Source organism: Schistocerca gregaria, chromosome 3, assembly GCF_023897955.1.
Source record: "Schistocerca gregaria isolate iqSchGreg1 chromosome 3, iqSchGreg1.2, whole genome shotgun sequence".
NCBI lineage: Eukaryota > Metazoa > Arthropoda > Insecta > Orthoptera > Acrididae > Schistocerca > Schistocerca gregaria.
In genome coordinates this window covers 596,923,029-596,948,592 of record NC_064922.1, presented here as the reverse complement: position 1 = coordinate 596,948,592, position 25,564 = coordinate 596,923,029, and the positions used below count along the sequence as shown (strand labels likewise).

At 35.9% G+C, this 25,564-nt stretch overlaps 1 protein-coding gene across 2 annotated transcripts in view; it reads right to left on the bottom strand.

Moving 5' to 3' along the window:
* Window positions 1-755: 755 nt before the first annotated feature.
* The window catches only part of LOC126354582 (cationic amino acid transporter 4), a 202,329-nt gene continuing 177,520 nt past the window's right edge, over window positions 756-25,564 (bottom strand). For both annotated transcript variants that reach the window (XM_050004330.1, XM_050004328.1), the window contains 2 exons: window positions 24,141-24,302; window positions 756-4,269 (listed from right to left, as the gene is read on the bottom strand). In XM_050004330.1, the coding sequence (XP_049860287.1) occupies window positions 4,034-4,269; window positions 24,141-24,302 (398 nt within the window). In that variant the 3' untranslated portion in view covers window positions 756-4,033. The remainder of the gene's footprint in view (window positions 4,270-24,140; window positions 24,303-25,564) is intronic.

Here is a 25,564-nt window from a genome sequence, read left to right as displayed (position 1 = left end):
ATTTAATTTCTTACACTGACTTTATGCTTTATTTCATTAGTTACTCATACTGAAGATTGTTGTGTTCTAGAATGTTCCAATCTCAAAATGTAATTCTTTCCTAAACCCAGTGCCATTGTTTTGTAGGCCTAATTTTTTCTATTTCCATTTCTTATATTTAGATAACATGTTAGTTTGTTAATTGTTCCAGTTTGAGAATTTCACTTTTTTGAAACATTTTGGTGAAATATGGGACTCTCCATACACATTAAAACTGCTGTCTCATGAAATAGTAGGCCTACTGATAATTTTGCTATTTTTCCATTAAACATACTTACTTCACTTCCTATTGAATCTTTGTCTCTATTAATTTTCTTGTCTTTTATTTTAATATCTAAAATAGAATAGCTTGGTGTTCTACCATTTTGTAATTTGTAATATCACATGCCTATGAACAGGTCAATCAGCGCACAGGACTGTACATGTAAAATCATATAATTATCAATCAATCATGTTAGTCAGACAGTGCCATGTACCAAAAAAGTGAACTTCTAAGATACGGTTGGATGATCAAAGTGTATCTGTACTATGTGAGTCTCATATACATACTGCTATTTGATTAATTATTGCTGTTTGTGAAATATTTGAAAAATCTTTAAGTTTATGTAGCTTTCTGACAAGTGCTAAAATATAGATGCTTAATTATTTTAGAAGCTGATCATAAAACTTAAATGTTTTATGATAAATGTGAAGAGAAATTAAAACAAATTTCAAAGTTTTTTGTACATCATTTAATAACAGTTCATCATAATTAATAATCACAGGAAGAAGACTGAATCAGAAGTCCCATGAGACTTATGAGATAGAGATGGCAGAACCAAGTTGGTAACTTACAAGGCCGAGGACACCTTCATTTATATTGTCTCATGCATTAATTTACGCTTCTGTTTTACATAGAAGATTCTGTTCCTCTTTTAATGAAATGTACGTCCAACATCCATTAAATTTTCTGGGCTCCTGAAATTGCAGGAAATTATGCTGTGACTTATAATATTCATTTATACTTGTCTAATAAGTCTGTCTTTCTAATTCATTTGTCCTAAAACATGCTGTTGAAAATACTGGAAATCTCAAGGGTTGTACAGATTATCTTTTGGTCCCCGAAGTTCAATGACATTTATAATTCCCCTGGATTGTATCCTCTCTTTATTACCATCATTGTGTCACTATGTGTAGCAGGAGTTTGTTTCCTGGTGTTTAGTATCATAGTCTTGCCACACTTATGTGAATTTATGCAGTGTGGTCCTGTCCTCTTTCTATTCAAAACATGTGCATTTTTCATTTTGGGTATCTCTTCAGTACCTCTGAAATCAGTTTATTAGGTAATTCTGTCCACCTGTAATCATTCAGCCTGTCATTTTTTCTTCACCCTCTTATTACATTTTTAAATCATTTGTGTGTTTTTGCATCCAAGAACAGTTATTGGAAGAGTGCGTAACATTGTCATTTGGTGATCTATTTTCTTTGCTAATCATTTCACCTGCTGATGCCTAGATTGTACCATTCTTTGCTGTAATTCAGGGACTCTACTGAAGGAGCAATTAATTCCTTATTACAAATAAAAAATACAACACAATTTATCTTTCAAATACAAAATATTTGTCCTTGTTTATTTATGTATTTTACATTATACTACACACTTTGAGCATATGTTGATCATGCATTTCACTGATACATCTACACATTCAATGAAGTAAAACTTGGGACTATTGACAGAAGAGTAGTGGAGTAAGGAAAGACAAAAAAATCTTTAAATTTGAATTATTTAGAGCCTTTTCTCTAATACTCACTAAGCAATAGTTGGGAAAGAAAATAAGAAGGTACATATGTCACCAATACTTTAATAGACAAAATTGGAAGGAAATAAAATAAACAGTGTTATTACATTACTAAGACAGTAGGGAGAGGATAACACTGACTATCCTTCCTTTTGTGCTTGTCTATATTTGTATCTTGAAATGACTTTTTGTATCCCCTCTTTATTTTATCCTGTCATTATAGTTTATGTTAGGTGTACCCTTGTGGCCTATATCAGTCAAATTATATACTATCACATTCAGTAGCTATCTGTGGTGCTGTGCAAACATGAATAAAAGCTGTGTTTTAAGATGTACCACTGTCACGTATAACCTTCAGTCTGCAACTAAACACAGAATTGCAAAGTGATTATTTGTATACCTTCAATATACTTTTGTTATTTTAAAAAAGGTGACTACTATAGTTACAGTCAACACCAATTCATTTCAGATACTAAGCTGAATGATTTGTTATGGTTATAATAGAAATATACACCAATGTCCAAAATTAAAACAACAAACCACTATTTTCCCATCCTGAGTCTAATTCATGATGTAATCATACAAACTGTCAATAGATGTCTGTACGACTGTGTTCTGCCCAGAAGGTAGCATTTGGTCAATGGAAAATGATACCAACAATGGCACCTATTGAATGGAGTAGTGTTTGCCAGGTACTGTCAGAGCCACAATTACTATGTGCACAGTCACAGAGAGTGCAGTATGACACAGAGAAGATGCCCACCAGGCTCTCCGCAGTGGAAGGCCGTAGGAAGAATGGAAGCAGGGCAGTCACTAACTCATGGGGCCTGACGACTTAACGTGAATCATTCTGTTGTTTCTTGGATGTGGCAACAGCTTATAGAGACTGAAACTGTATCCCTGAGACTAGGGCAGGGCCAGCCATGTGTGACATCAGACAGAGAGTATTGTTATTTGGTGGTAAGGACAAGACAATACTGCCTTAGTACTGTACAGCAACTGGCATTAGACCTTGTAGCATCCACTGGACATGTTGTATCGAGGAAAACAATGTAAATAAGGCCTCAACAGAGTGACATTTAGTCAGAGACCTGCTGCATGTGTGCATTTAACATGTCTTCTAGATTGGAGTTGTCAACATCCCACCTGGACAGTTGAGAAGTAGGCTGATGTGTGCTATGTACAGACAAGTCCCAGTTTAGTATGGAGAGCAATTCTTGAGGGATTCACAGCTGAAGGGAATGTGGAATATGATTTTGAGACCCAAACATTGTGGAAAGAGCCTGATATCTAGGAGAATCACCAATCAAACACCTCTTCATGAAATTGTATGGGTGAATTGGAAAGGTTTAGCTGCTGTCAGGTACCATGACAAGTCTTAGGATCTCATGTATAGTTGTTGTGAGGTGCTGTGCACCCAGACTTCATATTGATGGACAATACTGCTTGAACTCATAGGGAATCAGTGGTTGATGTTTTCTTGGAAATGGAAGATCTGTACTCATGGCTTTGTCTGCTCCCTTTCCCAATTTGAATCCCATAGAGCATGTCTGGGATACACTAGGGACACAGGTTGCATCACATCAACATCCACCAACCACTCTTCAAGACTTAAGAGTGACTCTGCAGGAATAATGGGCATTATTGCCTCAACATGCCACTGATGACATTACTCACAACATGCTCCATTGCTGTCAGGCTTTTATTGCTGCCAGAGGTGGTCACACACCACGATGAGCATGTTAACCAGTTGTTGCAATGTGTGTGCAAATCTGTTAAGTTAGAAAAAATGAAGAAAATTCTCATCTGCTGTTAAGTAGGTTGCAGTTGTTCACATTCTGTACTTTTTACACTGTTTCTAATTTCCTATCAGCTGTTTGTACTGTTTTTTGGGGAAATAAACACAACCTTGCAACTTTTCCATTTGTTGTTTTAATTTTGGACACCAGTGTACATTCCCCATAACTGATTTTGTGTAAATATTGTCAATTTGTTAATCTATAACACACATGTCTAAAAACTTAACTGTAATGTATATATTATGTACTTTTCCTTGTTATATAATGACTAATTTTAAACAACATTTAGGAGTCAGATTGGGCTTCCAACAATAACAATAACACATTTTTAAAATATATCACACTGGAAACATTAAAGAATTCTATGCTGCTTTCTGTTTCCCATTCCCATGAAAGCATCATTGAGTATCAATATAATTACTTTGGCACTTCTTCCTGAGCCACTATAGGCTTCTTTTCATCGGTAGTAATATCTTTTGCACTTGGGGCAATTTTAATTTGTGATAGTACCACTGGATTGATTTGCTGTGTGTTATATGTAGAGCCCCATTTTATCTTACCAGCTTCTGATGAAGTCATCAGGATTGAATATGAGCTGGCATGATCACTTTCTTTGCTGTGATGAATGCCATAAAGAAAATAGACCAGTAGACCTGAAATGTGAATAAATCATTAATCTAAGAGCCAGCACTGTTTGTTCACAAGTAGAGACACATTAATAATCTAAACTGAAAGGTTAAAACTCAATATCAGGCAAAAAATCAAGGACAAGAACAAATAAGAATGGGTTTCCATTTTTAAATAAACTTTTATCCACAGGAACAGACAACTTGTTCCAAAAATATAAATTATTATACAGCTATAAGTTGGAAGTGTTCACACAAAAACACACACACACACACACACACACACACACACACACACACACACACACACACACACACACAGGTCAAAACCCTGTTGTTCAAATTGCTTATTTTCCTCTCTTCCAGTTATGCATTTTCTACTTTCATGGCTTCTGTCTTTCAGCACCTCTTGCTTTGTAATCTCAACAAAGGCTTTTTTGTAGACCACTAATGTGCTGGACTAAAACTTCTGAGGCATTGGATGTTGTGGGAAATGGCTTAGCTATTGTCCATGGACAGCTTTCAGAAAGAGCAAACACAGTGAATACAGCAACTAAGCAGGTTCATAATGAGTTCACATCAATCAAATGGGTTATGATTGTGGTTTTATGGTTCCCATAAATTACCTTTTGCACAGCTATGTACTTGTAAGACACCTGATTATGCTTACAATCTAGACAAATGTATACATGTGGTAGCTTACACCGTAAATACATATAGTACACATAAGATTACATAATGCACAATGATTTACAATACATTATGACTTACAGTACCAGAATTAAGAAACATACAGTTTTGTGACATAATATTATCTTATACTAATGACCCAGCCCATTTTCACATGGGTAGCATTAAGTTATGACTCGACTGTCATAGTGTATTTTGTTGGGGACCACAAATAAAATTTAGAGAACAAGATTAAGTAAGTGAACATAATTATTTTCATATAACCATGAAATGGATATAAGCAGCACATGCTAGGGAAGTTGTGTGGAGACATGACTGGTATGTATTCCATACTGAATTGGCATTTGGAGTGACATCTCATGGCAATGATGAGGGGACATTGTGATGTAAGTACTAAGTTCACAACCAATGACAGTATTGTATCTGAAGTGTTGGCATACATGTATGAGTGATTCAATAGGTATTGAGGTCTGACTGACATGGCACAATTGAAAGAAAAAAATAAAAAAAAAACTGTATGATTTACATGTTTAGCTCATGTTACAGCACTCCTCTTAGTGTGAAGCTTAGTTATGATGCATAATTGAGGTTTAGGGCCACAGTTCTTTGTCATGGACTCTTTATGGTAGACCTCTTTGCTGAACTATGTTAAGTAGTGTGTCCACTTACAGATTTGATTCAAGGAAAAGCAGAAAGCTGAAACTGGTGTCATCTGAACGAATGTGTTGCATGTAAGTGAAGCACAGAAATATTTTCCCAGAAAAAGTTTTGCTTGAAGCATAAAAGGTAAAACATTATGTATTTTGGATTCACATGTTTTTTTTTACTATGCAGTTGTTCTCAAACAATTGCAGAGAAACTGTTGGTTAAAAATATTTGATTATTTCAAATTGTCTCACATCACAGCCTGATGATGAGATGGTTATCTTTTAATTATTGATCATATTTATGGTGATACTTCAGAGTTAAGTAACTCACTACCTGTTGTTCAAAGAATTTGCTGTGAATTAAGAGTGTAAATTGTGACAGGTAATCTGAGGGAAGCAGATATTGGCAGTCTGACATTGTGGTCATATTTCAAAATGATCCCTGAACCATCTGCAGAAGTATTTTGAAATCTTGTACAATCAAAATGTATGGAACTTAAAATATAACATAACAATCACCTTCTCTTGACATGATCAAATTCCTGGGACTAAATGTGGACAAGAACTTAATCTGGAATATACATATTGACTTCCTATCAAATAAACTACACATTTTTGCATTTGCAATGCAAACACTAGCAAATTCCACTGACAAAAGTACACAAAAAATTGCTTATCATAGTTATTTTTAATCTGTTATTAGATATGGGATAATTTTCTGGAGGAGTTCAGGTTATGTATCTTGAATACTGGAAATGCAAAAGAAAATTGTCAGATACATGTGAACTGCACAGCAAACAGGGTATTGTTGCTCATTATTTTGGAAACTACAAATCCTATCTGTTCCCTCCATATAAATTTATGAAATTATAATATTCCTACATAGCAGACAAAAATTATTTGATGAGAATCATTTTAACCTCATATACAACACAAGAAATAAACAAAATTTTATGCTATCCCCACACCAGTGAAAATTATATGCATGGACTCCACAATATATGGGAATGACAATATATAACAAATTAATGGGAAAGAACATTTTTAATATGAAGCCAGAAATTTTAAAAAATAAGGCTACAGCAGATACTGTGGGAGAAATGCTACTATTCAATAGGAGAATTAATAGAAGATGAAATGATAACCTGAGCATGGGGTAATTAAGTGTTAGATTTTATTTTATGCTTATGTAACAAAATTGTATTATTATTATTATTATTATGCTGTTTATGAACATTAGTTGTTCTGTGTTTATGGTGAAATTTTACCACAGTTTTGATGTGTCTCCTTATCTGAATCAAATGATTTAGATTATGTATATTATGAGACAAATAAACCATGATTCACAATTCCTCCACAATAAATTTCCAAATTCCAATCAAGATAATGCCCATGTCTTTGTGATTTTTAAAAGACTCAAATCTCTTTTCTTCAAGTGGAAATTTTTTACCAGTCATCTCTATAGTTTGAAAGTGTCGAAACAAATAGTACCTTTCAGCTCAATAGGCAGAGACTCATGTTCACATCTATGTTTGACTCAAGGAAAGCAAGAAGCCTAAAGTTAGGTCATGTGATATGTTGCTGCAAAACTTACTTTATATAAATGAAGTGAAGCTGCATGCATTCCATGCTATGTTTTACTATGTGCACAAATAGTTGAAAAGCATAGGCTTTGGACTTGCATGTTTTTTCACCTCAGAGTTGTTCTGAAATGATTGCAATCAGTTGGATGTCAGTAAGGTGACTTGCATTCTCCTAACTAGTTATCAAATTGGAAAAAGGAAAGTAGCAGTGTAAAGTGGAATCTGAGTCACATCTTCTTTCTGGCAAATCTCCACATCATCAAGAGATGAATACTAGGTTAAAAGGCAGAGTGGGGGAAAAAAAAAAAAAGTTGATCTAGCCGGGATTTGATTCTGAAACCTTTCACTTACTAGCCAAATGCTCTACAAATAAACCATCAACCAGATTTAAATGTGGTCATGCTTTCTGCTAACTCAAAGCATTGCTGCTCTCTCAAATTATGGGCACTGTTCAGTAGGTGGGAGTGACATTGTTTTCACAACTGAACTTCAATTCATTGTAACTCAGACAATATGTACAAATTGTTAACAGATTATAAACCAAAACCTTTTGGTGGTGACTTCAGTTTACATGTAGAGAAAAGAGATAGAAAATTTGCATCAGTGATTCTAAGTATAGTTCATTTTCTAACATCAATTTCTAATGCTAGTTTCTCTTAATGTAGCATCAAGTAAAAAGAACTCACCTCTCACAGGTAACTTTTTGCTCACTGTCAGCTCATGTACGCAGCCGTGCTATAGAATTTTTCTTCCATTACAAACTTTTTTGGGGTTTCATGGAAAATCTTATCAATTTTGTGGTTTTGTAATTCTCTTGGAAATCTTTTATTAACTTGATTCCAGAGTATTTAGCTCCTTTTTCGGAAATTTGAAGTTTATGAGGAAAGTGCTGCAATTGGTTTCTGTTCCTTGCAGTATGGAGACAAATAAAGTCATTGGTCACCAGTTTTGAGGGATATTGTATCGCAGTTTCAATCGTCTAAAATATATACAGTGATGTAAATGTCAAACTATTAAGATCATTGAAACAATTTCTATAATATTGTTTCTGCTCGTTCTTCAATCTAATTCAAATGGCTTTCTTCTGTAGTTCATTCCTGTCATGGTTTAGTTTCCCCATGCTGTGATTCCATATTGCATATATGGTTCAAAAAGTCCATGATAGGCAGTGCACAAAAGGTCTTGATAAGAATACTGACCCAGCTGTTTCAATACAAATAACACTGTTCTTAACTTATTGGAAACAGTGTTTATCTTCTGGCTCCAATTTAGCTCACTGTCTATCATTATATCTAAAAACTGAACTGAAGTTGCTTCTTCCAGTCCTTTTTCATTTAGGAAACACCCAATTTCTCTCCTTTTTGTTCATTGTTGAAAATTGTGTACAAATTTTTTAAATTAATTATTAACTAAATTTCTGTTAGCCATTATATTGCATTGTCGACTGATATGAAAGTGTAGGAAACATTGAGCATAGTCATAGTATCTGCATATAGTATCTTTATTTTCACATGCATTTGTATTATTTACAAAGAAATTGAAGAGGACAAGCCCCATTACAAATCCTTGAGTATGATATACATAATGCTCCTAACTTCTGGTCTGTATAAGTTGTTCATGACTTCATATTACTTCCTGTTGCTGAGATATGATGTAACCCAGTCTGCTGCACGTCCGCGAAGACTAGTATTCTCTAATTTCTTTACTAGGATTGAAAGATTAATTGTGTCAAGCACCTTGGATAGGCCAAGAAAAACTCCAGAAATTGCAATCCTGTTCTCCAAGGTCTGTACAAGAAATTCTGTTAATGATTCAACTTCTGTTTTCATTGATTTCCATTTCTGGCACCTGTGCTACTCTGAAGTTATTACACCATTCTTTTCCAGGTAAGCACCTAGTCTGTTTAGCATAAGCATTTCTAATATTGTGGAGGAGCCAGATACTAAATATACTGGTCTGTAATTGTTAGGATTGGTATCTTTTCCCCTTTTTGTATACAGGCACTCGTTTAATTAATTTAGGTTGATCAGGAAATACTCCTTCTTGGAATGAGCAGATGACAGTATCCAACAGATGTGCAATTATTTCTGTTGTCAACTTCACATCAATCGTACTGGTTCACATTAATGTTAAAAAAACAACTTTGCAATTACAAAATGATTACATTGATTTACAAGTTCTTTACATGATATTGATCATTAGATGATAAACACTGACATCCAGATGTACAAGATCAAATTAAATGAGTGTATTGATAAACTGAGCTGGCTGTGGTGGCCGTGCGGTTCTAGGTCTTTCAGTCCAGAACCGCGGGACTGCTACGGTCGCAGGTTCAAATCCTGCCTTGGGCATGGATGTGTGTGATGTCCTTAGGTTGGTTAGGTTTAATAGTTCTAAGTTCTAGAGGACTGATGACCTAAGATGTTAAGTCCCATAGTGCTCAGAGCCATTTGATACACTGAAGAAGTACTCAGCTTAGACTGCTTTGTACTGAAAACTGTCTATTTCCACAATGACTTCTGGAAGTAATGTTTTTTCACATTTTGCATTCATTGATTCCCTTACATCTAGCAGAATAATCTTCTGGGGCAAATCAGCTAACCTCAATAGTTTATTTATTGTGCAAAAATAATCACCAAGAGTATTATGGGGAATAGGCAGCGTGATTTCTTGCAGAGACCTCCTGCAGTATCTTGGAATTCTTACACTTACTTTACGATGCATTAGACTTCTGTAATACTAATAAGAAAATGATAAAAAACACATCAAAATTATCTGTGTCATACAAGACTGACATAAAAGATATAAAAGTATTCTCATGTAGATTTCCTATTCCTGCATAGGGTACAAAGCAAAGCTCCATTTTCTGGACAAAAATTAACTTCCTCCATAACTTAGAGTTATGAACAGACAGTCTAGTGAAGTACTTTTTAATGTGTTTTCTAAAAATCACCTTGACTAGCTAAGTTTTAGAACTTATAGCTACAAACATGCCTAACCTTATTGCTTGTATGAGTGCAGAGACAGGCATTTGTCTTATTCAGTTCATATATGGGGAAGTGCACAAGCTGGCTACTTAAAAAGAATATTCACAATTCAGAAAAGGGCAGTGAGATGCATTGCAAAAATACCACCAAGACAGACCTTAGGCAAGCTTTTGTACACTATAATATTATGACAGTATATTCACTGTACATATACCAAAGCATAATGGCGGTAAGGTCAAGTGATAAACACCTCCTGAATAAAGATGTACACAAACACGGTACAAGAGGAAATGAAAATTACTACATGATAAACAGAAATCTAAAACTGTCCATGACTGCCCCTGAAGAAGCAGGCAAAAGGTTCTTTAATAAACTCCCCAAAATCATTAAAAAAGAAGCATCCATGGCATAAAGAAACAATGGAAAGAGTTGAAAACAAGTGAGTTACCAAGTCCAGATGGAATCACTGTTCAGTTATACAAAGAATATTCTACAGTACTGGGCCTTTACTTTGCTTGTGTTTATCACAAATCTATTTCCCAACCCAAAGTCCCAAGCAACTGGAAAAAAGTGCAATGACTCCTGTACACAGGATAGAAGAACAAATCTGAAAAATTAGAAATCAATATCCTTAACATAAGTTTGCTGCAGTATTCTTGAACATATTCTGAGTTTGAATACAATAAATTTACTGCTTCTATCCACAGATCAGCATGGTTTTAGAAAGGACTGATCATGCGAAACTGGGCTTCCCTTTTCTCACATGATGTATTGGAAACTATGGATGAAGGGCAACAGGCAGAGTCCATATCCTTGGATTTCTGAAAATCATTTGACATGGAACTCCCTGCAGACTGTTAAACTATTGATGAAGGTACCAGCACATGGAATAGGTACCCACACATGTGAATGGCTCAAAGGCTTCTTAAGTAATAGAACTCAATATCTTGTCCTCAATGGTGAGTTTGCACCAGAGCTAAAGGTATCATCAGAGTGCCCCTGGGAAGTGTGATAAAACTGCTATCGTCCTCTATATACATAAATGATCTGATGGACAGGGTGAGCAGCACTCTGCAACAGTTTGCTGATGATCCTGTCATATACAGGAAAGCTTCATTACTGATGACTATAGGACAACAGAGGATGACCTAGAATTTCTAATTAGTGTGATGAATTGCAGCTAGCTCTAAATGTAGAAAAATGAAAGTCAGCTCAGATTGTGATGAAGCAAGCTGGGATATTTTTACTTCCCCTCTTGTTTTGCCATCTGCCTCCTTAAACTCATTTTTTCACTTTTAAATAATTACTATTAACATACTTGAGTATAATCTGCATTTTCATAAAAGAGAAAGGTTGGCACTCAGTTTTAAAGTAAAGAACACCAGATCTAACTTTGTGCCTAGTTTTATATATTTAATTGATTTTCTAATATATTTTGACCATTACTAGTTAGTATCTTTCATTATAGTGCGAAATCAGTAATTGTTTTGTAAGTTACATTCTGTTGTTGATGTGTAAACAAATATAAATTCTGTACTAATTGTAAACATTTGGAAGATGAAATGCTAGCATTCTTAAAGTATCTATTATGTTAGGAAAACCAGCTCTCAATTAATTCCAAAGTAATTAATAGTTTTGTTAATTTCACAATTAAAACAAATAATTTTCTTTAACCCTTGTAGTAGAAGAAACTGTTAAAAGATGGAATTGTTCAATGTATTAATTTGATTTAATGAGTTAAGTTTTAACTGTCATTTCTGTAAATTTAAATTTAAGCAGTGTGTAGTTTCAGTACTTATTATCATGATGATATATAAGGTACAGATTTTTGCTCATGAGAGAGTCAGTCCATGGCCGAGTTTCAGACGAGGAACCTGTGCTGGTTAGAATGACAACAATGCATCAACTTAACAGTGTAATAAGAGTTACACAATTAGGCTGTGTGTGGCAGTGTCTGCTCCATACATACCTTTCTATTCTTCAAGGACTGTGAACTTTGTGGTTAGGCTTTTACAGCTCGTAGATCTTCAACAGTAAACTATTGTAGCAGTATGTGAATGGTTCATCTGCTAACTTTAATGAGGCTTATAGGAAGTTAGAACAATAGTGCACTGGCCATATATAACTGTGTATTATTGGGGGGTTGTGAAAAGTGGTAGCTTCATCTGCCAGTTACATCATTTACTTTAGACAGTAGTTGCACATCCAACCCATATTTTTTCAGCCAGTACATTGACACCGAGGATGAGAAATGAAGAAATAAATAGAAGTAGGCAAACCCCTACATGTGGTACCCCAACATGAGGATTATTGTATGTGAGCACAGTAAACTAGAACTCACAAACTGTGACAGTGAAGTGTGAACTTGAGCAGTTTGCAGGAATTTAAATGGAATAGATGATACAGTCAATCAGCACTGGGGTTTCCAAATGAAGAAGGTGCAGCAGCCAATCAGCGAGTGAATTCTAAGGAAGCAGCCACTGAGTATAGGAGCAGCCAATCAGCATGCAAGTGGACAAGGCTGACAAGGAGATAAGCAAGATGTCTTGCCAAGAGAATTATAATTGGCCATAGCCGTGCAGACCCAGATGACACCATGAGAACCACAGCAGAGCAGCAGCAGACAAGTGATTAAAAACAAAGTAATTCATTGCAAAAGCTGTTTTTGTATTAAGTGATACATAATGAGTGACCTTAATGAACAAGACATGATGGGAGACAAGGGTAACAGGAGACTAGTTCTGTAGACACTAGTACCTATAAATCAGACAAGAATGTAACTTTGAATGATGGGGATGAAAGTACTATTGTAGATGAAATTATAAAAGTATCATCTACAGCGTATAGTGAGGTGAGTGGAATGGACGAAAACAGTACTGAAGTACATGAGATTGTTAAGGACAGGGAGGAGGAACCTAATAGCGAAAGTCAGCAAGGGCAAACGTTTATGGCAGATGAAAATTTGAGAGCAATTTTAAGGCAAATTGTGAGTAGCTTGAATTGTTTGAGTAATATGAGTATGAAAGAAGACATGGATAAGATGGAAAGTAGTATGAAAGAAGATACTAATAGGCTGGAAAAGAAAAATGATAGCATTAGAACTGACATCGTTAGCTCAAAAGATAAACTGAAGAAAGAAATTAAAAAGGAAGTTAAGGTAGTTAATCCTAATCTTTCAGAATTAAATAAGATATTTGGTATGGTAATTAAAGATTGTGATTATCTTATGAGAAATTAGCATAGGGTTGTAAATGTGTGGAAGAAAGGAAGGAGCTTTGTGATGACAACAGTATGAACATGGAGGTTTTCAAGAAACAATGTGCTGAAAATAGGGTTAAACTTGGGAAACAAATCAATCACATTAGAAACGATTCAGAAACTGAGGTAGAAACCAAGTGTGCATTATCAGTAGAGGAAAAACTGGAAAAATTAAATAAAACTGTAGATTCAAAATTGACTGAAACAGAGAAAAAAATGGAAGAGGTACCAAATCTAAAGCATAGTATAAGTGAAAAAGTGACTAATACTGACTGTAAGTATAATGATGATAGAAATGGCGAATCCAGTAATGATGAGAATGGGGTATTTGAATCTATAGTTAATAATGAGGGCAAAGTGTTAAGTTAAGAAAGGATTAATGAGGATTTGTTGTATGAAGAAGATCACATGGTAAGTAAAAAGGAAGTGTGCCAACCTGTAATAACAGCAAGTATACAATATATACATGTCAAGTGTTTACTGGCCAGTGGTAGTGATTTGATTGGCATTTCACAGGCTTTTTTTGAATCTATTAAAAACCCAGAGGGTATAGTAGTGATCCATGTTTCTAGAATAAAAATTGTTGGTGCTACTGGTAAGAAATTAAACAGTGTGAAACAAGAGGTGCTATTAACTATGGAATTGGCAGGACAGCTGTTGGAATGCAATTTGTTGGTGATTCAAAATCTGAGCATTGATGTAATATTTGAGACTAATTTTCCATGCAAATAACAAGTACAGGGTTCAACATTCTGTGTTTGATTCATTATGTGGCAATAATGCTTACTCCCCACCCTCGTCTGTCTCATTTTTCATGTTTCCTGAGGCAGCAGTCAAACTCTTCTCCTATCCCATCTGTAGTTTATAAGTAAATCAGAAACACTATCTTTGACTTTCATATAATTTTGTGTAGTAATATAGAAAGATTGTAGAGAAGGATTCTCTAGTGTTATCTGTGTGCATATATATATGTCTGCTTGTGTCTGTGTATGTGCGGATGGATATGTGTGTGTGTGTGCGAGTGTACACCTGTCCTTTTTTTCCCCTAAGGGAAGTCTTTCCGCTCCCGGGATTGGAATGACTCCTTACCCTCTCCCTTAAAACCCACATCCTTTCATTTTTCCCTCTCCTTCCCTCTTTCCTGATGAAGCAACTGCCAGTTGCGAAAGCTCGTAATTCTGTGTGTGTGTTTTGTTCATGTGCCTGTCTGCCGGCGCTTTCCCGCTTGGTAAGTCTTGGAATCTTTGTTTTTAATATATTTTTCCCATGGGGAAGTTTCTTTCTATTTTATTTACATCATCATCTTCAGGAAGGAGAGGGAAAGACGAAAGGATGTGGGTTTTAAGGGAGAGGGTAAGGAGTCATTCCAATCCCGGGAGCGGAAAGACTTCCCTTAGGGGAAAAAAAGGACAGGTGTACACTCGCACACACACACATATCCATCCGCACATACACAGACACAAGCAGACATATTTAAAGGCAAAGAGTCTTATGTTGCATTAGTTATATGTGATGGATTCATAAGAGGATGGAAGAAAATAAATTGGTACCATGGTAAAAATAATTTATGTCAGACAAAGAGATAAGGTAAACTGAAAATGAAAAGTGTCAGCACATGTGGACTATAATTAACATCTGAAATAATCAGCTCATTGGTGTAGTAACAGAGACAATATGCAGTATAAACCATCTTGAATACTAGGTATAAATGTTAATTGTGGTATAATAGAAGTGTTTGTGTTAAGTGCAATCAGGATATGGAGATAACAATCTAACTATAAAAGTTTGTCATGGTATAACCTTTTCTAACATTAAGGAATTCCAACTTTAGACATAGTTGCCTGGAGTAATGTGTGCGGAAACAGTAAGTAAGGTTTGTGTGTATATCAACCTTCAGGCTAGAATCTTAAGCAGTTTGATGGAATACAGTGAAGTAACAGTTTTTCTAATGATAATTTTGTCTGATCATTAATGAGAATTAAGTTTGCCTTAGCATAAGGAACTGTTGCTGTGGAGTGTTTTTCAGTAGAGTCAGTTTTGCATTAGATAAGCAGCGTAGGTATTTATTTATTAGATAACGAAACAATAATGAAATAATAAAATAATGAATAATGTTAGGATCTTAATGCTTAGGGAGCTGTCTCTACATTATGGATATTTTTTGGGAATGTTCTCCACTAGCTAACAAGGTAAGAAATGTAAGTAAAGTAATTGAGGTGACAGACAAGATTGAGTAATGGGAAAGATAACTGTTTACAAACAAATGTGATGTAACTGTAGTGATGATCTATTTTTAAATTAGGCAACATCGGGTATTGTTCATATTGTGCAATTCATGACACAGTAGCTGGAATGAGAGATTAACAGAAAGAGCAATATTTACAAGTCATATGATGCTGCATCGTTGGATGTACAGGTTATCTGAAAACTTATATTTGTATTCTGTGGAATACTGGGATGAAGAAGAGTAAATTTGTTGATTAACTGATAACTGTGATGCTAGGCTGATGTGAATATGTTGACTGTTTGGTAACATTTTGTGATTTTTGTGAGAATTTAATTTTCTGGTTGAATGAGAGTAATACTAAGAGTTGAGTAGACAAGTCGAGCTATGATTTGGTAGAACTTTCATCCCCTTAATTCTGATTTGAGTAGTAATTAAGTTACGTGATGGTGATTCTATGCTTTTTTTCATAATGTAATGAATAGTAAATCTATGCTATTGCACATCTTGAGTTTTTGCTATTTTGCAAATGGAAAGGAGATCCCAATCTTTTGAGTTTAACCAGTTTCAGACAATTATGACTTAGAGTAATGTTTTGTAGTGTTCTGTGCAAATTGATTATAAATTTTTATAGTCACCACCTTTTGTACTATAGTCAATTTTAAAGCTAATTATTGTAATGTTATGAGAACTATATAATGTATTTATATATGATGTAATGACTATCATTTGCCATTAGTGTTATATGTATTTTAGACTTAAGTTAGAAGTGAAAGTAAGTGTACTAAAGTAGGCTACTTTGTATAATATTTTAATGTACTTTGGTGTAGGAGAACCACCTCCAAGGGAACTGATATCAGTGCATGTCCTTGCTAACTGCCACATGGACCTCTTGAAGGCTTGGACAGCTTGGTGAGAAAGTGTGTTAAAGCTCATTAAAAGTGTGAAATTGGATACAAAAAGTACTGAACATTGAGCAAGGGAAATGTTTGTCTAAACATGAACTGCAATGTGCTGTTTAAACTTTCAACCCTTGAGGATGTATTTTGTTTAGCAAGACAGGATTTGTATAAAATAATATGTATCTTAAAATGTAATCTCTATTTACCCAGAAGGACATCGCTTATGATCAAGATGCCCAGTTTTTTGTTGAAAGTATAACTTGTAGATATTTTGTGATATTGTACACTGTATGTAATTATTTTGTATGCAGATTTTTGTATGGTCAGTTAACATAAGTATAAATTTGAAAACACATATTTGTCATAGTTTTGATACATTTTCTTATCTAATATTTTTTGTGTAGATTTTTAGCCCACTGTCTGGGGTCACTTGTGGTCATTGAATTGCCCAGTGAGCTATTTGCAATGTCTATCTGGTCAATACAATGAGGGGGTGATGTGACGAAGCAAACTGGGATATTTTTACTTCCCCTCTTTTTTTGCCATCTGCCTGCTGAAATTCATTTTTTCACTTTTAAATAATTACTATTAACATACATGAGTATAATCTGCATTTTCATAAAAGAGAATGGTTGGCCCTCAGTTTTAACGTAAAGAACTCCATATCTAACTTTGTGCCTAGTTTTTATATAGGTAATTGATTTTCTAATATATTTTGGTTATTACTAGTTAGCATCTTTCGTTAGAGGGTGAAATCAGTAATTGTTTCATAAGTAACATTCTGTTGGTGTTTCTTTCCTGATGAACCAACCATGGGTTGCGAAAGCTTGAATTTTGTGTGTGTGTTTGTGTTTGTTTGTGTGTCTATCAACATACCAACACTTTCATTTGGTAAGTACATCATCTTTGTTTTTAGATATATTTTTCCCATGTGGAATGTTTTCCTCTATTATATTCATATCATTAATTTGAACCCAACAATTGCGTTTGTTATTGTCTCTGTTGCATTTCGAAATCTTTTATGTCATCTTACTTTCTCTTTCTGTTTGTGCAAGTAGTTTCACTTTGTATTCACCTTCTCCTTTTTACCGTAATCTACCATACAATTTTATCCTGCCTATATTTACCCAATAATACGTAACCCACTTCCAATCCATAACCAAAAAAAATTTTCTTTTTTTTCCACTTTCAACAATACCGCTGCTGTAAAATCCACTGTTCCCAGTACACAAACAGTTCCTTTCTCCTATTAAACAACCATTTTGGCTAGTTCTAACAACTTTCACTTTGGATTTCCATTTCCGTTTTTCCCACATCATTGATCATTTTTAACCACTTCCCACAGGTTATAACGTCATTTTTTCTTCGTCAGACAATTGTTAGCCTCATTTTCATAATCTGCCACCACAAAACCACTCCTTTTAATTCATTTACACACAGTTTTTTCGAAATTTTCCCAAATTTCTCCACCCTTTAACGTGTTTTGGCGCAGCACAACCACCAAACCTATGTATAAGGGGGAAAAAAATTGTGTTTGTGTTTGTTTGTGTGTCTATCAACATACCAACACTTTCGTTTGGTAAGTACATCATCGTTGTTTTTAGATATACAAACATAAATTCTGTACTAACTGTAAACACTTGGAAGCTGAAATGCTTGTATTCTTAAAGTATCTATTTAGCTCTAGTTGGAGACATGTTAGCAAAACCAGCCCTTAGTTATTTCCAAAGTAATTAACAGTTTAGTCAAAAGTATTGTTTACATAATGATATTTGTTAAGTTCATGATTAAAACAAATATTTTGGCTTAACCCTTGTAGTAGGAGAAACTATTAAAAAGATGGAATTTTTCGATGTATTCATTTAATTTAATGAGTTAGGTTTTAATTGTTATTTCTGTAAATTTAACTTTAAACAAGGTGTAGTTTCAGTATCTAATATTGCTATGATGTATAAGGACCTGATTTTTGGTCACGAGACAGCCAGTCTATGACTGAGTTACAAACAAGGAACCTGTGTTGGTTAGAATGACAACAATGCATCAACTTAGCGATGTAGTAAGTGTTAGACAATTAGGCCGTGTGTTGTAACAGTGACAGTGGCTGCTCCATATGTACCTTTCTATTCTTGAAGAGCTGTGAATATTGTGGTTAGGCTTTTACTGCTTGTAGATCTTCAACAGTAAACTATTGTAGCAGAATGTGGATAGTTCACCTGCTAACTATTAATGAGGCTTATAGGAAGTTAGAAAAATAGTGCACTGGCCATACTTAAGTGTGTATTATTGGGAGGTTGTGAAAGGTGGTAGTAAAAGACTATGAAATGCAATTGTGCATCTGTCGGCTGCATCATTTACTATAGACAGTAGTTGCACATCCAACTCCTATTTTTTCAGCTGGTACATCAACACCAAGGACAAGAAACGAAGATATAAATAAAAGTAGGCAACCCTCTACAAGACTAGTAGGAAAAACAGTTCTATAATACATGAAATGTATTTGCAGCTGTATAAAGGAATAACAAGGACAAGAAACGAAGATATAAATAAAAGTAGGCAACCCTCTACAAGACGAGTAGGAAAAACAGTTCTATAATACATGAAATGTATTTGCAGCTGTATAAAGGAATAACAACAATGAAAATTTTTGCCGGACTGGGACCTGAACCCAACTTTCCTGCTTATTGTGAATGGTTGCCTTACCATTATGCTATCTGAGCATGGTTCACATCCAAACCCAAAATTCCATATGTGTACAACCTGCACTCATAGATCCATTTTGTATATTCCCACACAGAGGAGACATTTTAATTGAAAGTCACTTGCCCGGTGTCAGCAGGTAAATATTATATTGCAGTGCCTGTGGTGTTCAGAAGTACAATGCATGTTTTTTAACCATGCATGCATGTCCAAAGGAACAGGCACTGTGGCAGCTACAGCCATTATGGAATACATTAAATGTATCCATAATTGCAAACATGGACAACCATCATTGTTGTCAGTCCATTATATATCTGATGTTTGTTTGAGATCAAATGTCTGCAACTGGGCAGCCAGATGCCATAAGACGCAGGTGGGCAGATGTGGACAAACAGCTGACCCAGGGGCAGTTAGGCAGCCTATGCAAAAGTGCTGAATGGACCAAGTGCATGCAGGCTGGGGTGGCCATATAGCCTGCATACGCATAGAATGTATGCGACAGGACCACCTAGTGGGTAATCTATACTCAGTGCACCTGCCTGAGGGATGGCCACAAGCTATTAACACAAAATTGAACACCCGATTCTTTATTGTAAATGACATCTGTAGCTTTTTTAAAAAAAAGTAATAGAGAGAAAGAGAGAGAGAGAGAGACAGAGAGAGAGACAGAGAGAGAGAGAGAGAGAGAGAGAGAGAGAGAGAGAGAGAGAGAGAGATTCCTCAACCCATTCACATATTAAAGTAATCTAAGGATAAACATTAAATTTGCTTGTCTAATCTGCATAATGCTTACATACATACTTTTGAAAGTATTGGCACATGTATGATATTCTCTATAAGGAATTACACTATCAGCAATAAAGTTAGAAAAATAGAAAATATATAATGAAATAAACTGCCTGATATTTAGATATGACTTTGCAATAATCTCTAAAAATCTCCTAGCTGAATTAGTATAAATGAATCTCTGGAAGTGAATACCACTAGAAAGGACTTATTTTAGATATCAGCTTAATGGAAAAGGATACATAGAGAGATAAGTAACAAACACAGTAAAAAAAGAAAAAAAAGAAATGCCCCATCTGAAAAGATTCACGAAATGCTAACCGTGCATAGAACATCATACCCAACAATATTTTCAACAAAAAGTGTGTCTAAAATGCAAAAATTGGTAGACCTATACAACACCATTGACTGTGAAATGCTTGTTGGTAACAAACAACAGCACTCAGTGATAAATTAGATAAAGCAGAGACATTAGAAGGAAGATTTAGGAAGGGAATATGAAATCAGTTAGTTACCACAGCAATTTGAACATTTAAAAATAGTGGCAAAATATAAAAAAAAAACATAAAAACACAGTTGGAATAATACACAGAATACAAAGTTTTTTTTAGATATTCATACTTGTGAATGACAGTCTTAGAAAGCAGATTAGTACCCACAGAACAATAAGACAGTGCTAAATGGGTTCTTGAAATTAAAATAAAATGATACTCTTTAAAATGGGAAGAAATAACAAAAATATAGGGTTAAAGAAGAAAGTGTTATAAATGCAATTCCCTAATAGAATGGATATTTAGATCAAATGTCTCAAAAGAGAGGGAATTGTGATATTGTGACTTGATTACACAAAACTGGAGGAAAAGGAAACAACAGAAAGTAGTGAAATTTACATGTTATTCTCAAATATCTTTAATATAAAGAAATAAAAACAATTACAAACAGTGGAAAGTCCAGAACTGAATAATAACAATACAGAAAGGATAGACTGCTACTCTTCACATTCACACAACAACTCATATACATATGTCCACTGTGTCAGGGCACTCAGATATGATTATGATTGTATTATGTACCTGATGGGAACAGCAATCTAATTGTGGTGGAAAGAGGGCGTATGGAAGAGGCATGGGATAGGGAGAGTGCAGGATGGCAGGAGAGAAGTGTGGGAAGATGCCAGTGCTCCAGCTATAAAATTCTCCTGGACTGCAGTCCTAAATTCCTGAGTCTCATCTCCCAGATGGAAACACTTGCCCTCCAGAATCTAGAGCAGCATGCATAATATCACCTCAAGAAACTGTCCAGTCACATCACCTTCTACCACTCTCCACCGCACCACAAGAGCCTCCATCAAACTTCCCCTGCATCCCCAAAAGCTGCCAAACCCTGTCATGCAGACCTGCTACATTTAACACACCCTCAGAAACTGCCTCCCATCACCCTTTAGAACCCAGAACCTAAACAGACCCATAAAACAGTCATGAATCTCTCCTCAAAAAGTCTCAGTCCCACAGAAGTATTAGTCCATTCCAAACACATTATCTTTCATTGCACTCCCAAATTCAGTTGTGCTGGGCTTGTTAAAGACCTTCTCTCTATCTTCTGTCATCTACAGCAGAGACATTTTTCATCACTGTCATAGACTCAATCTGAAACCAATATTGAGTCCTGCCTGACTCAACTTCCTCCTTCGTTCAACCATGACTCATCTCTGCTGCCCCCAAATTGCTCCATGCTAACTTTCCAGAATTTTATAACCTTTAATCCTGCTTCACAGTAATTCTCAAAATCCCTCAACATGGAAACCAACCTCGCATTTGCAAAGAGGACTACAACTCACCATCTAAAACTGATGCCAGCCTTATATTCTTACCTGCCAACAAAGAATCCACTACTGTGCCTATGAATCACAGGAATTACCACAGTAGCCCCCTTCCTGAAATCCAGCAGGTTCTCCAGTCCCTCCTCAAATCCTTAGGTTCATTCCAAAACCTTTCCCTTAAGTCTCTCCCTCTCTCTCTCCCTCTGTCTCTCATCCCCATCACTCCCCACGTCCTTATCACCTACATGCTTCTTAAATTTATAAACCCAACAACCACCCAGAATGCATCATTGCACCTGGTTACTGTGCCCCCAAAGAGAGAATCTCTGCCCTGTGGACCAACACCTTCAGCATATTAACTGTAAGCTACTCTCATGTGTAAAAGACATCAAGCATTTCCTTCAGCAACTCTGCACACTTCCTGTTTGTTATTCTTGACACAACCTCCCTCTACATCTACACTAACATCCTCAATGCTCAACATCTAGCCTTTATTGAGCACTGCCTTTTCCAATGCCTGACTGACTCCAAACCTACACATCCTTCCTGGTCACCTATAATTACTTCTCCTTTAAACCCACGACCTAGGACTGGCCTGGTACAGCAATGGGCACCCACATGACACTGTCCTATGCTAACCTATTCATGGGCCATCTGGGAGAACCTTTACTAACCACCCAGAATACCAAATTCTCACTTGGTTGGAATTCATTGGTGTCATTTCATGATCTGAACAGAGGGTGAGGACACATACTCACATTCCTCAGAAGCTCAATATTTTCTCCTGAATTTGCTTTGCTGGTTCCCGTCATCCCAACTAGTTACTTTCTTCAATGTTGACCTCCACCTTGAGGATGGCTACCTCTGTTGACAACAAACCTACCAACCATGAACTTGAATCTATACTTCCACTTTGACAGCTGCCACCCATTCCATATCAAGAAGTCTGTTCCATATAGGTTAGCCACCCATAGTCATTGCACCTGCAGTGGTAAGCAGTTCATATCCAAATATTCCAAGGGTCTCACTGACACCTTCACAGACCTAAATTATCCTCTCAGCCCTGTCCACAAACATATCTCCCATGCCTTGTCTCACCAGTCCCTTGCTACCCTTCACATACCAACTGTCCAGCCACAAAGTAACATTTCTCTTGTGACACAGTACTACAAAGTACTGGAGCAACTGAACCATATGCTCCACCAGGATTGTGCTCTGAAATTAGAAATATCCTCTGCACTATCCTCCCCACCCCTTACATAGTGGTATTTCGCTACCCTCCCAAGGTATGAATATCCACTCCTGCTCCAAGCCTCCTGTCTCATGGCATACATCCCTGAAATACACTCAGATGCAAGACCTGCCCCATACATCCTCCCATTAGCACCTATTAAAGTCCTGTCACTGATATCTCCTATCCCATTACAGGCAGGGCCACCTGTGCAAGCAGCCACTTGATTTATCAACCACAGTGCTGCAATCTATAAGGCATGACAACTAAAAAGCAGTCGGCACACATGAATGGCCACCACAAAACTGTGACTAAGGGTCAGCTGGATCACACAGTTGCTAAACATGCCTCACAACATGATGTGCTTCAGTTTTATGACACAGCCTGTGCCATCTTTATCCTTCCAACCAACACCAAATTTTCTAAATTGTATAGGCGGGAAATCTCCGTACAATGTATCCTTCATTTCCATAATGCTCCTGGCCTCGACATTCATTAGTCCCTGTGATCTACCTGTCTGTAACCCTCCCTGTTCCCATTCCAGTACTACGCATACCTTCTATGCTGCCAGCACATCTAAACAGTTCTTTCCTCTACTAATCTTTCTTAAGCCTCTAGATGTTGTACGTAGCAGCCATATCCTGTCCCTACCACATCCCTGCATGCTTCCACAGATAGCACCAGAATCTTCCCCAACTGTTATGTTGCTAACCCTCTCCCTCCCCAACCACCCCTCTTCCTTATTCCCAGTGCCCAACCATGCTACATTGCTGCTAACACCAGACACAGTCACAATTGTAGTCAGGCCTTAGTGTCAGAGAGAGTGGTCATGTGTGTGTGAGTTGTTGTCCATAAATTTCCTACTTCTCAAAGAAGGACCTAGTTTGAAAGCTGATAATTTCTAGCTTTCTGTTTCACTGTGACTGTCTGTGACTCAATGCTTCTTCTGTGTGTTGAGTAGCAATTTATTCTTCCATATTGTTGTGAAAACCATAACAATAGCATCAACACCCACACTGTAAAACATTCCATTAGTTTAAATTCAAAAGTAATCCATAGTAAGTCATAACTCACCTACTGCCATCCACACTACAAATCGTACCCAGGTAAGTGAAGGAAGATTCACCATGAGAGCAATGTTGAAGAAAATACTCAGTGATGGTATTATAGGAACGTAGGGCACCTTGAAACGCAGACCTAATGTATTTTGTTGATGAGAGCCCATAACCAAAACACCTGCAACAGTAATAAGATATCATATACAGTCTTTTGAAAGGACAACTATGCAAGGCTTTGGGAGGATTTGGAACTTTTGAAGAAGGTGGGAGTGTATGGTTTTGGTGAGATAGGATTTAGGTATTAGTTCCTGGGAAGAGTGTAGGCTTTTTAAAGAGGAATTGTTGGTCATCTTAAAGTAGACTCTTGGTATCCTTATGGCAAATTCTATAAATAGAGGTATCAAAGACCTGGTACAGAAGCTCCCTAAAACACTCCTCTGAGCCAAACAGCTCTCTGGCAGACCATTTGTGGAACTTTAAGGAGATAATATGCTCTTATTTCTCTTGATTAATATTGGAAAATTCTTTGGAAACTTAAATAAAAAAATTAAAACTAATATAACAAACCATATTTAGACAGACAGAAATATGATATCTGTTAACTGTTGAAACTGCAAACACAACAACAATTTCAAATAGTGAAAGACAGGCTGCTCTGCTGTTTGATGAAGAAGTAACCAACAAACTTTTATACTAAATACAAGCTTAGTTTAAAGTTAGTTGTTTGCTGTTAAATAAAACATTGCACTGGTCATAATTCAGCCCTACTTGTAACAAAGCTGATGGATTCCTTCCGGCTGTTATGCTTTTCTTCTCCCAGAAATTATTACAATTTCTTTGTTCAAATTTTGTGATGTCACCTAAAGATCTCAAATATTGACCCAGGGCCTAGTCAACTTAACTTCATTATCTACTACATTCCTATGGTTATCAGGAGTTAATGAGCTAGCTAGGTTGCCTAAAAACTGTGTTAAGTACAAAACATCAGTAATTTCAGTTTTTGTTGTGATTGTTCATATTTAAGTATTAACCTGATTACTAATTTCCTGATAAAGTAGACGAGAAAGATGTATAAATAACAATGTATCCCTCCAGTCAAAGACGAAAATGTTTTAGCAACATTTGCACTCATTTAATTACAGAGTAATTAACTTACTAAGTAAAACATTGTTACTGAAATAGAATCCCATATTTTGTCAAAGCAGCTAGTGTGATTTAACAGAAATGATTCCTGTATCTAAAAGTCTTTTTTAAAACAAATTTCCCTCATATTCAGTAACTCAAAGTGTAAATCTTTAATTATAATTTATGAAAATTCAAAAAACAACAATATCTAAATTCAGAAGTACTTATTATAAACCTATACGAGAGGCATGTTGGAAGCCATTTTAAATCAGTCTACAATGAGTTTGAATGGAGCAAGACATAAGTTCATTGATA